The 16703-nt window shown below is 31.9% G+C and overlaps 1 protein-coding gene and 1 long non-coding RNA gene across 2 annotated transcripts in view; both read right to left on the bottom strand.

Annotated features, from left to right (window-relative positions):
- Nucleotides 1-2999: 2999 nt before the first annotated feature.
- The window catches only part of LOC117690506 (uncharacterized), a 107569-nt gene continuing 93865 nt past the window's right edge, over nucleotides 3000-16703 (bottom strand). Inside the window, exons 2-3 of the long non-coding RNA XR_010708883.1 lie at nucleotides 4871-5033; nucleotides 3000-3508 (exon numbers count right to left, since the gene is read on the bottom strand). This is a non-coding gene — a long non-coding RNA (uncharacterized lncRNA). The remainder of the gene's footprint in view (nucleotides 3509-4870; nucleotides 5034-16703) is intronic.
- The window catches only part of LOC136269770 (uncharacterized), a 79171-nt gene continuing 71344 nt past the window's right edge, over nucleotides 8877-16703 (bottom strand). The window contains exons 9-14 of the mRNA XM_066068406.1: nucleotides 15365-15457; nucleotides 15056-15130; nucleotides 14265-14322; nucleotides 13594-13728; nucleotides 13254-13337; nucleotides 8877-11492 (exon numbers count right to left, since the gene is read on the bottom strand). Coding sequence (XP_065924478.1) covers nucleotides 11428-11492; nucleotides 13254-13337; nucleotides 13594-13728; nucleotides 14265-14286 — 306 coding nt within the window. The 5' untranslated portion in view covers nucleotides 14287-14322; nucleotides 15056-15130; nucleotides 15365-15457 and the 3' untranslated portion in view covers nucleotides 8877-11427. The remainder of the gene's footprint in view (nucleotides 11493-13253; nucleotides 13338-13593; nucleotides 13729-14264; nucleotides 14323-15055; nucleotides 15131-15364; nucleotides 15458-16703) is intronic.

Genomic DNA, 16703 nt, shown 5'->3' with positions numbered 1-16703 from the left:
TTGTTGTTTGTTTTGGGGGTTTTTTTTTGGTAGTGTCTTATTTCAAATTATTTTAATCTTATAAGAAATTAAGTAATAAATTGAATGAATAATGTTTAGACTACTAGCACTTCAATGGAAAGTAGTTTTAATTTATGCAAAATCGAATCACAAGCATGTGTTGATTCTTTTTTTAAAATAAATTAGAAAATAGATATATCTAAATACATCTTGATGATAAGTGATACGTCAAGGTCCTGTTCATTCTCGGTGCTGCACATTACAGCTTTCAGAGGTGCGATGAAAAGGGAGGGGGTTGATCAGATCAAGTCCCACCCCTGAAGCACTCAGCTATCCGCCGTCTGTCTGTAAAACATCACAATGTTTTAGTGTTGCACTTTCCATTGCTCTTCTCGCTTCTCCCACGTGTGTGCCATTTTCGTCCCCCCCCCCCCCGCGCCCAGAATTTCACTGAGTTGCCGTGCCTAAGTGCCGGTTACTCCGACAATCGCAAGGTCCTTCACATGGATTGTCCTACGCCGTCTATAGACTTTACCGACCCCACAAAGTTTTGTACACAGTCAGTAACAAACTTAATAAGTAATATTATCAGTTCATACATTAATTAGAATTGTCCTTCATTGTATTGACAATTAAACAAGTTTTTGAAATATTGTTTATCGAAATTATGAAAGTTCTGATAATACCAAAATAAAGACAGTTACAGAGCTGGCAGTGTATCACAGAGATTGCGCATTCAAGAGATTTGAATTAAATATTTTGGGGTTTTTTTCTTCTCAGTTCGATCTTCATTTGCACATTGACATTTACTCTCTCTACATTTGTTCATTTAGTATGGCTGAACAAAATTTATTTTATTTTGTACTAGAGATCGAACCAATGCTCATTTACATACATTATTGTTGCATAATATTGATAGCATTTATAGATCTAATGAATTTGAATGTTTTATATTATAATTTAATAAGTATCTTAAAAACTAAGTTGATACCTGTAACATAATCTTTTAATATGGACTAATCTAATAGTGCAAGGTGTGGCCGGAGAGAGAGAGAGAGAGAGAGAGAGAGAGAGAGAGAGAGAGAGAGAGAGAGAGAGAGAGAGAGACGCAGTACAGTTAAGGCGGTCAATAAAAAAAATATGGGCAAATTTTTGTGATGAAAACACGTATACTTTAGTTAAACTGGCATGTCTTTTTTAAAATCAATAACAGTCACTCTAATGCAATATATTTCTAAAATATATATATAACAGTACAATATTTTATGTTCATAGTGGTCACGTGATATGGCAGTCGCATGGTACAAGCAGATGTATTTGTGGTTTTGAGGTCATTTAAAAAATTCAATATTGCAAGGGCATAATCTTGTCAAAATTCACAACTGAATTATGAAATAACTTTTGAAAAACGGTGCGAACTTTTTAAGATAAGAATATTTGTTAGTAGAAACCGTAATTTATAATGCATATTATGTTGAATAACTTTGAAGGTCACAGGGTTAATTTCATTAAAAAATAATTAATTTGTAAGATTTTACAAGGATCGTAGAAGTTTTTAAGTTACATAGCATATTTCAAATTCACATGTAAAAGTTTATCGGGATCAGGTAAGTGTATGCCCTTGCAATTAAGTGATTTATTTAGGTACTCAGATTTTAGATATACGATATTTTATACAAAACCGAGGTGGCTTCTTTATACGATGCATACTTTTAACAAAATGAAAATAAGACTATATAGGTAGCATTCTACTAATAATAATTTTAAACAAAATATTCATTTATACTTTTCCGTTAATGTATGACATTTATTTTTCTTCGCTATAAAACTGCACGATAGCCTTCAATGATTTAACTTAATGCGTCATTTTGAAGCATATGACGTCATATTTTGTAGTACAGCGAGAACGACATCTCGCTTATTTTTCAGTGTGTACGATATAACGGACATCAAAATTGTAAGTAATAGCATTTGTTGTTTTTAATTAAAAGATTAGTATAAGTTAATTTTACTAATAAATAGATTAATAAGTACTTTCGAGGTTTGTAATATACTGTGATGTCATAATGCACATTTCCCGTACTTTTTGTCTGAACGGAGTTTATTGACAGCCTTAACTGAGCTGCGGAGAGAGAGAGAGAGAGAGAGAGAGAGAGAGAGAGAGAGAGAGAGAGAGTCGTTCTGTTTAATCAATAGGTACCTTAAAATTTATTTTTGATTTTATTACAAGCCTCGGTCAAAATTGCAAAAGCAATATTACAGACCTTTCGTGTGTAGTACATTCACGGATCACGGTCAAATTTTAAAACTCCTTGTGTTTTCTGTCCGATTTGTTCCGTAAAAAGATCATCGAAGTTAAAATTGCTTTCCTCTATAATGTCAGAGGAAATCATTATGCTCTTGAATCTGAATCTGCGATAGATTTCCCCCTGAAAATGCCTAAGTATACTCTTACTCAACTTTCGATCGCTTGTTTTTAAATTTCTAACCGCTCTGCGACTTCAACACAGGTGGTACTATTCCACCAAGCTTCAATCAGTTTTTTAAATTGTAAAAGTGAATTTTCTTTTCTGTTTCCCTTTTTAATGATAAAAAAAGTGTTGTCTCCTCAAAAGTAGTGTCATACTCATTTATCACAATAATCAAATGCTTGCAACAATGTTGCACTATTTTTTGTTACGTCATTTTAACCGAGGCGGCTTTCTAGGTCATCACAAAAGAGGAAGTATGGAGAATTGTTAGTGTTATAATTTGCAACAAATGTAAATATAAGAAATAAGGTATCATTTTTGTATGTCTATCGGGATATAGATACGGGTTGGTACGTGATCAAATCTTCCATAAAGCCCTTCGGGCTTTATTGGATTTGGTCACGTGACCAACCCGTATCTATATCCCGATTGACATCTAAAAAAATACCTTATGTCTTAATTACACATTTTCAAAATTTCAGTCTTAGGGCTTAAACTGTCTCCACTTTACATGTCATCAGCTGTCAATTTATCGCAAAATTCTAATGCAATTGCGTTAAAGTATACAGTTTGTATAATATATGCAACTAACTGATTTTGTAACCAGCTACAATCGTTCCGAATAGATAACCAGTTAACTAGTTAGAAATTGCCATTGTTCGTAGTAAGGTAAATAAACGTTTTCCTTATCTGCATACATCTATCAATCAATATTCAGTTGTTGCTTCTATATGCAGTAGTGAAGTGCACTTCATATAGTAACTAGTCATTACTTTAAATGGGTTTGTTATTTTTTTTTAACTGGATATCGACAATCTGCTTAGGTTTAACCGTTAATTACACTATTATTTATATCTTGATTTCAGATACTTACATTAAGCTTTGATGTTACTTGTTTGCAATCAAAGAACCATATTCTCCTTAAGTAGCTATCTTGTGATTTAAATGTTACACAGAGCTACAGTCACTCCGTATGAACAATATAATCACGTGTTCACTTTATGTCGGGAAAACCGAGCTGACGGTCCTTCCTTCCGCTAAACAAAAGTTAAAAATACTAGTTCAATTGTTCACTATATTGCTGAACAGGAAATTTTACAAAAATCTAGATTAAGTTTAATAAAACGTTCATTTCGCAATCGGAACCGCAAGGTGTCATTAGGTCATTATATGAAAAATGATGACACAACACACAAGTGTTTAGTAAAATGTTGGGAAAAATAGCAAATATTACATAAGTGCAATGCATGTTATTCCGATCATAGGGAATATTTTCATTTTTGGGGATTGATTATCTCATAATGTGATTGGCTCTGGAATTTCAAATGTAGACACATTTAACAATATAGGTCAAGTCATCACTCCATGTAGTCAAAACCGTGCTCAGTGATCTTAAAAGACCCCCACAAAAAACCAACTACAGTTTTAAAAGCTTACAAACAAACATCTTCCCAAGTCAAGGGTTTCTGATCCGCTTCGCTCTACATAAACCCTTGACCTAATAGGCAGAGTTTGACGGGGTCAGAAACCTCGCACACTGATTGGTGTCATACAAGTTTGCATGATCCAATAAGAAACGTTGTTTCAATAATGATGTTAATTGTGAATTGATCAATGTTCAACCGTTGTCAAATAAATTAGAGACGGAATAGTAAGTATTTGACTTAATGTTATCAGTTTTAGTCTGAGTGAATCCATATTATCTACGAATTTGATTTTATTCATGGGAGCAGCCATATTGTTATACTGTTTCTGTTTATAAAGCATTCGCTGATTGGTCAGAACAAGAGGTCACAAAAGTTTAAAAATGAATACTCTCACTTGATGGCGTAATCGTTAAACAGCATATGAGTTGTCTTTTCGGTCAAGAGTTTATGTAGAGCAAGGCGGATCAGAAACCCTTGACTTGGGAAGATGACAGACAAAGCAATTGCATGTATTTTTAACAATCATTATAATTAACACGTACCAATTTCTTTTACACATTTTCAAAATTTCAGTCTTAGGGCCTAAACTGTCTCCACTTTACATGTCATCAGCTGTCAATATCTCGCAAAATTATAATGCAATTGCGTTAAAATATACAGTTTGTATAATATACGCAACTAACCGTTTATGATTTTGTAACCAGCTACAATCGTTCCGAATAGATAACCAGTTAACTAGTTAGAAATTGCCATTGTTCGTAGTAAGGTAAATAAACGTTTTCCTTATCTGCATACATCTATCAATCAATATTCAGTTGTTGCTCCGTTATGCAGTAGTGAAGTGCACTTCATATAGTAATTAGTCACTACTTTAAATGGGTTTGTTATTTTTTTTTAACTGGATATCGACAACCTGCTTAGGTTTTAACCGTTAATTACACTATTATTTATATTTTAATTTCAGATACTTACATTAAGCTTTGATGTTACTTTTTTGCAATCAAAAACCGATGTTCTCCTTCAGTAGCTCGTCTGTGATTTAAATGTTACAAAGAGCTACAGTCACTCTGTATCAACAATATAATCAGGAGTTCACTTTATGTCGGGAAATCCGAGCTGACGGACTTTCCTTCCACTAAAAAAAAATAAAAAATACTAGTTCATCTGTTCACTATATTGCTGAACAGGAAATTCTATAAAAATTTAGATTAAATTAAAAAAAAGACGTTCATTTCCCAAACAAAACTGTAAGGTGTCATTAGGCCAATATATGAAAAATGATGACACCACAAACAAGTGTTTGGTTTTTGGGAAACATAGCAATCTGAGTTAGCATGTGTCTATTTTGTTATACTAGGAGGTAAAGGTATACAAAAAGAAATAAGTATTTCTATGTCTCCTTCCTGAACAAATAACCATTATTTAAGTAAATGCAATGTTAATTACACAAATATAAAGTCGCAGAAAATAGATAGAAATTGTTAAATAGATTTAAAAAAAACAAAAACCAACCACATTTTTAAAAGCTTACAGACAGGGCAAATACATGATGTTTTAACAATCATTATAATTAACACGTGTCATTTTATTTCTTGTCACATTTTCAAAGTTTCAGTCTTAAGGCCTAAACTGTCATCACTTTACATGTCATCACCTATCAATATTTCGCAAATGCAAATTTCTAATGCAATTGCGTTAAGTATACGGTTTGTATAAAACATACAACTAACCGTTACTGATTTTGTATCCAGCTACAATCGTTGCGAATAGATAACTAGTTAACTGGTTAGAAATTGTCATTCCTCGTAGTAAGATAAATAAACGTTTTCCTTTTTTGCATACATCTGTCAAACAATATTCAGCTGTTACTCTTATATGCGGTTGTGAAGTGCACTTCATATAGTGCATATACTTATATACTTATGTGCTTGGTTTTGGAATTTCAACGCGGCTATGTTAAGACAGTCCGAGGCTAAATATATTTAGAAAAATTATACTATTTTAATTATCGAAATAAACTTTAACCGAGCAAGTTTCTTAAAACTTTCATTACATAAACTAACAGTGACATCCAACACTATATCTGATGCATTTTTGTGACGTCATATATTTTTCTTAAGCACGTCACAGGTGTATACTAACACGGTAAATAATCTTTAAAAATTCGCATCGGCGCAAGTGAATAATGACATTAAATCAAAAATATTTTTATGAAAAATCCTTCGATAAATAATATATTTTGCAGTTCTTGCTTGGGATTGATATACATAATTCGTTTATTTGAAATATTGTCAAAACATTTCGCACCGCCATAGAAATTAGGCACATTTTTACCATTAAGGCTCGATTTACACAAAATCGGGTCAATCGGTAGGTTTCCCCCAGCAAGATTCACATTGGTACTTATTTTCTCTCCCGATTTTACGTAAAATATACTAAGATTGTGTTTATCTTTCACTTGCGCCAAGCCGTTTTTTTTATGCATATACATATCACCATTCATTAGATTACATTTAGCAGGGGAGTCTCAAAACCATTATTTTATGAATAGTTATTTACCTATTACGAAGCTTTAAAACTGTTGATTTATTTATACTCCATATCGGCGATATTGAATTTAGTATCACTATTAACAACAGTGTCTATGTAAAGGAATAAAGTGGTTTTATTATGCACAATGAATATCACTTATTACGTTACGATACATTTCCAAAGAACGATCGAAAGGAATGCAGATCGTGACGTCAAAGGTAACTATGACGTCATTTCTTATGAAGTACAGACAGGTGACTTTCTATATATCGCTGTGAAATTAATCGCGCAGCCTTAATATAGCCGCGAAATGCGGACACATTTAAATTTATAGGTCAAGTCATCACTTCATGTAGTTAAAACCGTGCCCAATGATCTTAAAAACACACACACAAAAAATCCCAACCACATTTTAAATAGCTTACAGACAGGGCCATTACATGATGTTTTAACAATCATTATAATTAACATGTGCCAATTTCTTTTCAAACGTTCAAAATTTCAGTCTTGGGGCCTAAACTGTATCCACTTTACACGTCATCAGCTATCAATATCTCGCAAATATATATTTCTAATGCAATTGATTTAAAATATACAGTTTGTATAATATATGCAACTAACCGTTTACTGATTTTGTAGCCAGCTACAATTGTTTCCAGTAGATAACCAGTTAACTGGTTAAAAATTGCCATTCCATGTAGTAAGAAAAAAAAAGTTATCCTTTTGTGCATACATCTGTCAATCAATATTTAGTTGTTGCTCCTATATGCAGTAGTGAAGTGCACTTCATATAGTAATACGAGGTCATTACCTTAAATGGGTTTATTATTTTTTTAACTGGATATTGACAATCTGCTTCAGTTTCAACCGTTAATTACTCTATTATTTATATTTTATTTTCACATACATGTACTTCCATTAAGCTTTGATGTTACTTTTTTGCAATGAAAACACGATTTTCTTCTTAAGTAGCTATTTTATGATTTAAATGTTACAAAGAGCTGCAGTCACTCCGTATCAAGCATATAATCACGTCTTCACTTTATGTCAGGAAAACGGAACTGACGACCTTCCAGTAATGAAAGATAAAAATACTAGTTCATCTGTTCACTTTATTGCTGAGCAGGATATTTTACAAAATATATATTTTAAGTTAAAAAGCCTTTTATTTCGCAAACAATATCGTAAGGGGTCACTAAGTCATTATATGGCCTAAACTGTCTCCACTTTTCATGTCATGTAAATGGATCAAATATCAATGTCTCGCAAATCTGTAATGCAATTACTTTAAAATATACCGTTTTTTTAATAATATTTACAGCTGACCGTATACTGATTTTTAAACCGGACTCAGTCGCTCAGACGGAATAATCAGTCATCGGTTAGAAATTGCTATCCCTTGTAATATATATATATATATATATATATATATATATATATATATATATATATATATATATATATATATATATATATATATATATATATATATATATATAAATCTGATTTAGGCATTGAGGAGACCATACCCTAAAATGTAGTTTAGGGAGACAATATACAAAATTTTTATATGTGCATATTTTTTATTGCAAATATTCATTTAGAGGTCTTCAAGATTCAAATAACTTTACATGTGTTTTAATTTTTCAATATATCTTGTCCTTAAAAAAATACAGCAAAAATGGTCTCCTTAATATTTTGTTACTCTCTCATAAGGCTTAAGGAGACCGTGCATATATTTTCATATATATTTTTATGGCTTAAGTAGACCATTCTTTTTTCCCATAATTTTCATGATTTGCAAGTGCTCTATCATTTTTTATTGCCACGCAACATAGAATTAAGATATAATGCAAGGTCACTGTGTACATGTGCATGTATATGTAAGCTTTGTTAATATCTCACATAGTTGATGGTGTGGACTTTTAATGTTCATAGATGGTCATTTAGAGGTCTGTGGAATGGCAATAATCTCACATCTGTTTTAATTTTTCATTACTATTAGCCCTTCAAAATATACTATATATTGTCCCTCTAATATTTTGCTACTGTCTTATGCGGCTATGGGATACCGATAATACATTTTTATTAATATTACTTAATTAGGGTTTAGGTAGACCATTCTTTTTTTTAACCATAACATTCGTGATTTGCAAGCCCTTTAATTTTCACTGTCCGGTTTTTTTTCGCATGTCACGAAATTTGCGAAAATGGGGAAAATATGTAGCATTTTAAATTTGCGTCCCTACTGAAGATTATCTTCTCAATTCAATCCATTCTACATGTATCCTAATGTGTTTTAGAATTTCACATTAATAAATGAAAAAAAAAAATTTCAAGTTCATGAAGAAACTTTACTAATCATCAAAACTAATTTCAAATAGATTTCATTTATAATTTATGGACCAGGGTGTAAACATTAGTTCAATTTTGAAAGTTTAAACAATTAATCATTTCAAATTTATTAATAGAGCAATCATTTCCATTCAAAATTCAGTGTACATAACATGTCCATTATTTTGGTGAACTTGCAGTTCAATTACAACAGTTTCATTTTTTTCTGTGCAACAAAATCATGTATGTAAGGATCTGTAAATTTATGAAATCAAAATATTCATAATCTATTTTCAACCTTCATATTTCAAATTTCATACATTTCAAGAAAATAAAGCTTTTAAAATTGATTTACTTAATATTCTTCATAATTCATATATAACAATAAAAAAAGGTGATCAAAGATCACGTATTGAATGAACCATTCATTAATAAATGTTAATGAATAACATTGATAATAAGTACACATGTAAGAAATTGACAAAGTTTAAAAGTTACTCTGGGAGCAAAAATGACTGATCAAATGCATGGCATAAAAAATATTAAAGGACGAACAGGATTATGCAGCTAAAAAAAATTCAAAATTTTCAAACATAAAGACATTAGGATGTCGTCTGCAATACATATCAGGTTTAGGGGCCACTTTCTTGCCTTATAAGAAACAAAGGTAATCACAGATTACAAAGCACCGAGACGAGGCATCACCTTTATAAAGCATCACCTTTATGAGACCACCTTTATCATATTACCTGAAAATCATAGTTAATGATCTTGGATATCTATGGATACTGTTTCGAAACAATATCATATTACTATATCATATGTTAAAAAATTGGATAATAATCATATGTTCATTTCATATATTAATATAAGATACACACATCTAATAATAAAAATAAAATACTGTAATAAATAATGATGCAATATGATATTGTAACATATGATATGACATAGTGTCATGTTAAATACATTATTGCATTTGATCACATAATACAATATCATAATATATGATACAATGTCGTATCACATAATACATCACAATTTTGTAACACATTATATTATATTGTATACTTAAGTATGATATTGTATGATATTATATCATATTTGATACATAATATGATATTGTATCATAAGATACAATATAACTTGATTCAACATTGTATCAAATCATATGATACAATATCATGTGATACAGTAATATATTATATAATACAATATCACTTTATACAATATCGTATCATATGTTACAATATTATATATTCCAATATCAAATAATACTATTTCATGTGATAAAATAATATATTATATAAACCAATATCATTTTATACAATATCAAATCATGTGATAAGATATTATATATTACAATACAATATTGTATCATATTATACCATATTAAATATGGCAATATAATATGAAACAATAGCATGTGATAAAATAGTATATAATACATTATCATTTTATACAACATTGCATCATAATAAAAAATACTTTACATTACAATATAATGATACAATATCATATCATAATGCACAAAAATATTGATACAATATCCTAATAACTTTTTATAATATAATATATGATATAACATTGTATCATATAAAATAATAGTGTATCAAATCTGACAATACTATATCATATGAATCATGTTATATCATTTAACAACAAACACATCTATCAATCAGGTTAGAGTGAGGTAGGATATTCTTTTTAAACATCCTTGATAATAGAGATCAGGATCTGAAACTGAAGCAACCTCTATGATTCATTTATATTATAGTTAAATTAACTATGCAAGCTATTGTCTATAAATCATGTGACCTGTTCCAAAATAACTAAACCTCATCCAGCATCCAAAACCTATGACTCAGATTCGGCATTCAAGCCTGCCAGATGCATCAGTATCATAAGACGCATCATCAATTCAAGTTTGGTTAAGTTAGGACCAGTCATTACTAAGATATATTTTTAGCATCCTTGATTATGAAGATCAGGCTCTGCATCTGAAGCTACCTTTGCAATTCATTTATATTATAGTTAAATCAACTATGCAAGTTTGAAATAGTACTAAATAAATTTAATATATGACCTGTTCCAAAAAACATAACCTCATCCAGCATCCGAAACCTATGGCTAAGATTCAGCATACAAGCCTTTCAGGTGCATCAGTATCTTAAGATGCATCATCCATGCAAGTTTGGATCAGTAGTAATTTAGAAATTGCTATCAAAGGCCACCTGCACCAAAAACTTTAACCTGTTCCAAAAACCTTAACCTCCAGCATCTAAAATTCATTGCCCAGATTCAGCATCCAAGTTTTTCAAGTTCATAAAAAGATCCAGATGCATCATCCATGCAAGTTTGGTGAAGATAGGACAAGAAATAACTAAGATAAAGGACCTGCAACAAAAACTTTTACCAGGTCCGGACGCCCACGCCAGCAGTATAGCATAAGTTCCCCCGAACTTCGTCTCGGTGAGCTAAAAATAAATTATCATACATGCCCTACGTCTTGTTGTTACATTACAGTTACATTATATGTAAAATGATGAGATTCATGTTTGCTTTTTCATTGATTTCATTTCATTTAATTTTTTAAATGTCCTAAGTCTTGTTGTTTTTCTCTCGTTGAAGATTTAAGATCTAATCTTCAAAAATTTGGTCCTCTAATCAAGCCGTTCCAATGAATACATTTCATATTTTTCCAAAAACTCCTGGATTTCTCTTTTACCTTGAAAAGATTTTAAAAATAATATGAACAATCAGAATTATTATATTGTTACATATTCATGTAAAAAGGATAATACCTATGTATAGATTCAAGGCATACCATACTCTGTATGGTTTTTGCTTCCACTACTTCTTGCTGAATATTTTGATTTTCATAAATACATTCATGCTCGAACTACATTCATCCACTTATATGTCAAGATTATCTGTTTTGAAATGCCCCCTCTACCGCTTTAGGCTTCAATACACAACCCAAAATAGAAAGCCTATAGGGATTTTGCATTGCATCGGCCATGAAATAGCCTGGATGACATAATTGAAATATTGTATGAGGTATTTCAAGTGGGTTCCGAATGGTGAAAAGATGTAAACATTTCACATTATAAATCTCCATGAGAAATTTGTTTCTATTCCTGTAACGGTCACCTGAGTAGCATAAAACCCATACACAAACTTGTCGAGGAGTCTCATATATGCATTTAATTAATTAGGTTTTATTCTGGAGTAGAAAAATTATAAATTAGTAATGACGGCCACCTCCCTGCCTGAAATCTTTCAAAAAGAACTGTGAAACCTACAATTTTGGCAAAAAACTTAAAAGATCGGGTCTACAAAATCATGAATTCAGTTTCCTCTCAGGTGTGTGGGAGTAAAAAGGATAATTTTTTAACATTATATGCAATAGCACCTATACATCCATTTTGGCCCTGCCCTAGAGTTAAAACCCATACTCCAGGGGACATGAAAATTAAAATTTCAGTAGAGGACTTCCTGGTAAACATAATTATAGGTCAGTTTTTTATACAGATGTGTGAGAATAGAGAAGAAAATGTTATAACATTATATGCATTAACACTATATTGCCTCCCCCCTCATGTCCTGAACCCCTGACCCAGGGGCCATGAATTTTACAATTTAGGTAGAGGAGTTAGTGGACATCGTAACCATGTATTCAGTTTTTTGCCCACATGTGTGGGAGTAGAGAAGAAGATTTTTTAAGATTTAAAACATTTTACTATATGGCCATATTGGCCCCACCCTAGAGCCTGAACCCCTGACCCGGGGGTCATAAATTTCACAATTTTGGTAGAGGGCTTCATGGACTTTATAACCAGATATATATATATATTTATATGGGAGTAGAAAAGAAGATTTTCTAAGATTTAATACATTTTTACTATATGGCCATATTGGCCCCACCCTAGAGCCTGAACCACTGACCCAGGGGTCATGAATTTCACAATATGGACATCATAATCATGCATTTAGTTTTAACAAATATATATGGGGTAGAGAAGAAGATTTTCTAAGATTAAATTTATACATATATACTATATGGCCATACTGGCCCCATTCTAGAGCCTGAACCCCTGACCCAGGGGCCATGAATTTCACAATTTATGTAGAGGGCTTCATGGACATTATAACTATGCAACCAGTTTTTTCCTAACATGTGTGGGAATAGAGAAGAATATTTTTTAAAATTTGGCTCTTTTTTTGCAAATTTGGCCCCACATGTGACGCCCCGGGGGTAGTAGAGCCATGAATTTTACAATTTAGATTCCTCTCACCATAGAGATGCCTCACATCAAAAATGGTAATAATCAGCCCTGTAGTTTTTAAGAAGAAGTTAAAAATGTAAAATTGTTAAGGCACGATGCACGATAACAGACGAAAACGGATTGCAATAAACTCAGGTGACCTAAAAATTGCTAATTCATCAAATTGTGGATAGATAGACCAAGCAACAAAGATATATCACCTGAGCTGCTTTTAGTCTTCTTGGCTGCAACTGGGCTTGCAAGAACTTTAGTTCCATTATCATCTTCGATCTTAAAGAAGCACTCTGTAATAACAATATCATGAATATCTTACTTTGCAAATACTAAGGACAGGCATGCATAAAACGTAATGAAAAGAGAAAACATTATGGATGGGTTTTAATTATTAAACGATGCAAATCAATGTACCATTGTCATCTTAAATAAAGAAAGAAAATTATTGAGAAAAGTTTTTATAATTTCAATAATATGACTTCTATTACCCCCCCCCCCACCACTACCACACACAGATTCACACAAATAAAAAGAAAGACTGATCACCTTGTGGTGTAACATCCGATGCATTTGCATTTCCACTCTCGCAGGGTTTGGACATCAAATCTTCTTCAGGCACATCTGATTCAGGTGCTGTACTTGGACCTTTAGGATTGTGCACATGTAACTCCGACAGTAACCCTTTTAGATAAAATTTCAAAAATGTATACAAATACAAAAATTATTTAATGAAGAAAAAAGAAAAAGAAATACATACACAGTGATTTACCACACTAAAGCACTGCCCATATGCAAATGTGGGGGTATTTTACCCAGTTTTAAGCTTAAGTGTAAATTTTCCCTTACATGTAAATAATCCCTTTTACAGTATTGAAAGTGGTACTCAGCAAATGTTATTAAACACTTTACATTTTCATTACTATCTGAACATTTCTTGAAAGTCAAATGGAATTGTGCACTACAGCCTCTGTCACAAGTCACAAGGAAATAACTCCATCTATACATTGTCATTCAAAAGCCAGAAGCCTAACACCTAGCTGCAATAATGTAGCCCTCTCCTGTTTTTTTTTTTTTGTTTTTTTTTTGGGGGGGGGGAGGGGGGGGGGAGTAAACATCAGTTATAAAAAATCGGAGAGGGCTCTATTGTTGCAGCTACATATGTATGACTATCCTATTATCAAACAAGAAAAACATTCACAAAATAGATTGAAACAAACCTATCAAGTTGACTTCTTTCATCACAGGAACTGAGAGAGGGAAAACAATGGTATGGAACTGCAAAAGATCAAAGAATCGTTATTGCATAAATAAAGTTTAAAACAAGAAATCTTTTAAAGAAACAGTTGCCCCTTTTGTGGCTTTATCAATCTTAAAATGATTACTTTCTTTCACAAGTCAAAATTAATTATTCTTACTAGACTTTGACCCGTGCATGCACGGGTTGACATTGCATATGATATCGGACATTCACTACATCGACGCACCATATTGTTTACAATTACATAACCAAGCTTTAAGCCTACAATAATGCTATTAATTTCACTACACTCTGCTTAGTTATAATAATCTGACAGGAATGCCTCCCATATACCTGTAATGTAGCAGAAAATTGCAGAATCGCTCCGAATCGATTTTTGAGAAAAATAATGAAGTTGTATTGAAAATAACAGTCAAATTATTCATAACAAACCATTCTGAGGCTGTAAATACTTTTCATCTAAATATTTAATTCATATTATTGAAGGAATCAACACTTTTTTGCTCGCTTCAAAATTACACACCATGTTGATATTCGGATCTCTTGGGATTTTACTCTAACACAGTGTATTTATATTTAGGAATATTATTACATATAGGAGAATTTATTACATCCATTACATTCCACTCATATCATGGAAATCAAAAGCATTATCACAGCATTAGGGAGACCAGACAAACATGTTAATTGTTATACATAATAACGTTGCAACTTTGATTCTAATTCATTTACTTTGTTCAAAATGCTCACTGTTTTCTCTGAGGTTCAAGATGTCCTGTTTTTCCATTGCGTTGCGGCTAGCTCTCAATAAATCTGTGGTGGACTCTGTATAAAAGTACTAATATATTGTATTGTAAATACAAGCTTCAACATTTACTTTTTAAATCATTGCAAATTTTATTCCTTATGACTAATTAAAATAAATATTACAAATATATTACCGGTACATCCATTACATTCCACTCATATCATGGAAATCAAATACATTATCCCAGCATTAAGGAGACCAAGCCCCAGGATCACATAATAACATTGCAACATTTAGTTTAATTCATTTACCTTGTTCAAAATACTCAGTGTTTTCTCTGTGGGTCAAGATGTCCCGTTTTCCCTTTGTGTTGCGGCTAGATCTCAATGAATTTGGGGTGGACTCTGTAAAAAGTACCAATATATTGTATTGCAATTTCAAGTCTCTAAGTTTACTTCTTTATATCATTGCTAAGTTTGTTCCTAATGATTAATAAAAATAAATATAACAACTAGATACGATCTCGTTACGAGTAACGAGTAGGTCTTCCTTGCGATTTCTGTTTTAAATGATACCACGAATATTCGCTGTAATTTCAGAATTACCCCCCCCCCCCCACACACACACACACACAGTTTCAGATAATGTATACAAATCCCTAAATACGTAATAAAATGGTGTTACAATGAGTCTTCCAGATAGATATTGCTACATTTAACAACTTTGCTTTTATAATGCATTACGAAATCTTATTCGTTTTTATGTAATTTGTAATAGACTTTACGAGTTTCTTGCCCCCCCCCCCAAATAAAGAGGCCAGCCCCTTTTTCTTGATTTCGTTGAAAAGGTCTTAAGAATACTAACAATTTTTGTTCTTAAACTCATCTAATATTGTTGATCATTTTTGAGATACAAATGTATGAATATTTTAGGGGCCAGCCCTCTAGATCCTTAATGGGGACGGAAATTCGTGTTTTGATAAGTGGAATCGATTTTAATCATAAATTCAAACATTTTTTCTTCTATGATGTCTAACAAAATATTTCTACTTTTCTAGTTATATTGCGTCAAAGTTTAAGTACTCTGGCCTCTAAAAATCCCTAATTACGTAATAAATGGGCGTGGCAATGATTTTTTCTAGATAGATATTGGTACGATCAACAACTTTGTTTCTATAATGCATTAAAAAATCTTTATCGTTTTTAAGTTATTCGTAATAGAGTTTAAAAGTGTCCTGGCCCCTAAATAAAGGGGCCAGCCCCTTTTTCTTGATTTTGTTGGAAAGAACTTTTAATCATCTACCACTTTTATTAAATATGTCTTAACAAAATATCAACTGATAAAAAGATATAACTCAAAACGTGTGAAAATCTTGAATGAAAATTCGTACCCAATTTTCGTGCCCAGGCGAGCTCCAAGAAATGGCGCAGCAGGCATTAAACAACTACATGCTGCACAACTTCAAACTATCGTCTACCTATCCTGAACATTTCATATTCATATCTCTTATGGTTTTTGAGTTTATAGCTGCACAAAATGGGTCGTCAAAAATTACAAAATGGGCGACAATTCGGTACCGGAAGTGACTACGAAAAAATTAAGAAAAATGTTTGAAGTTTAGATCACGTCCTAACATCTGTGAAAAAATGG

This window comes from Magallana gigas, chromosome 8 (genome assembly GCF_963853765.1).
Source record: "Magallana gigas chromosome 8, xbMagGiga1.1, whole genome shotgun sequence".
NCBI lineage: Eukaryota > Metazoa > Mollusca > Bivalvia > Ostreida > Ostreidae > Magallana > Magallana gigas.
Note: the sequence above shows the minus strand (reverse complement) of the source record. Positions and strands in the feature narration are given on the sequence as shown.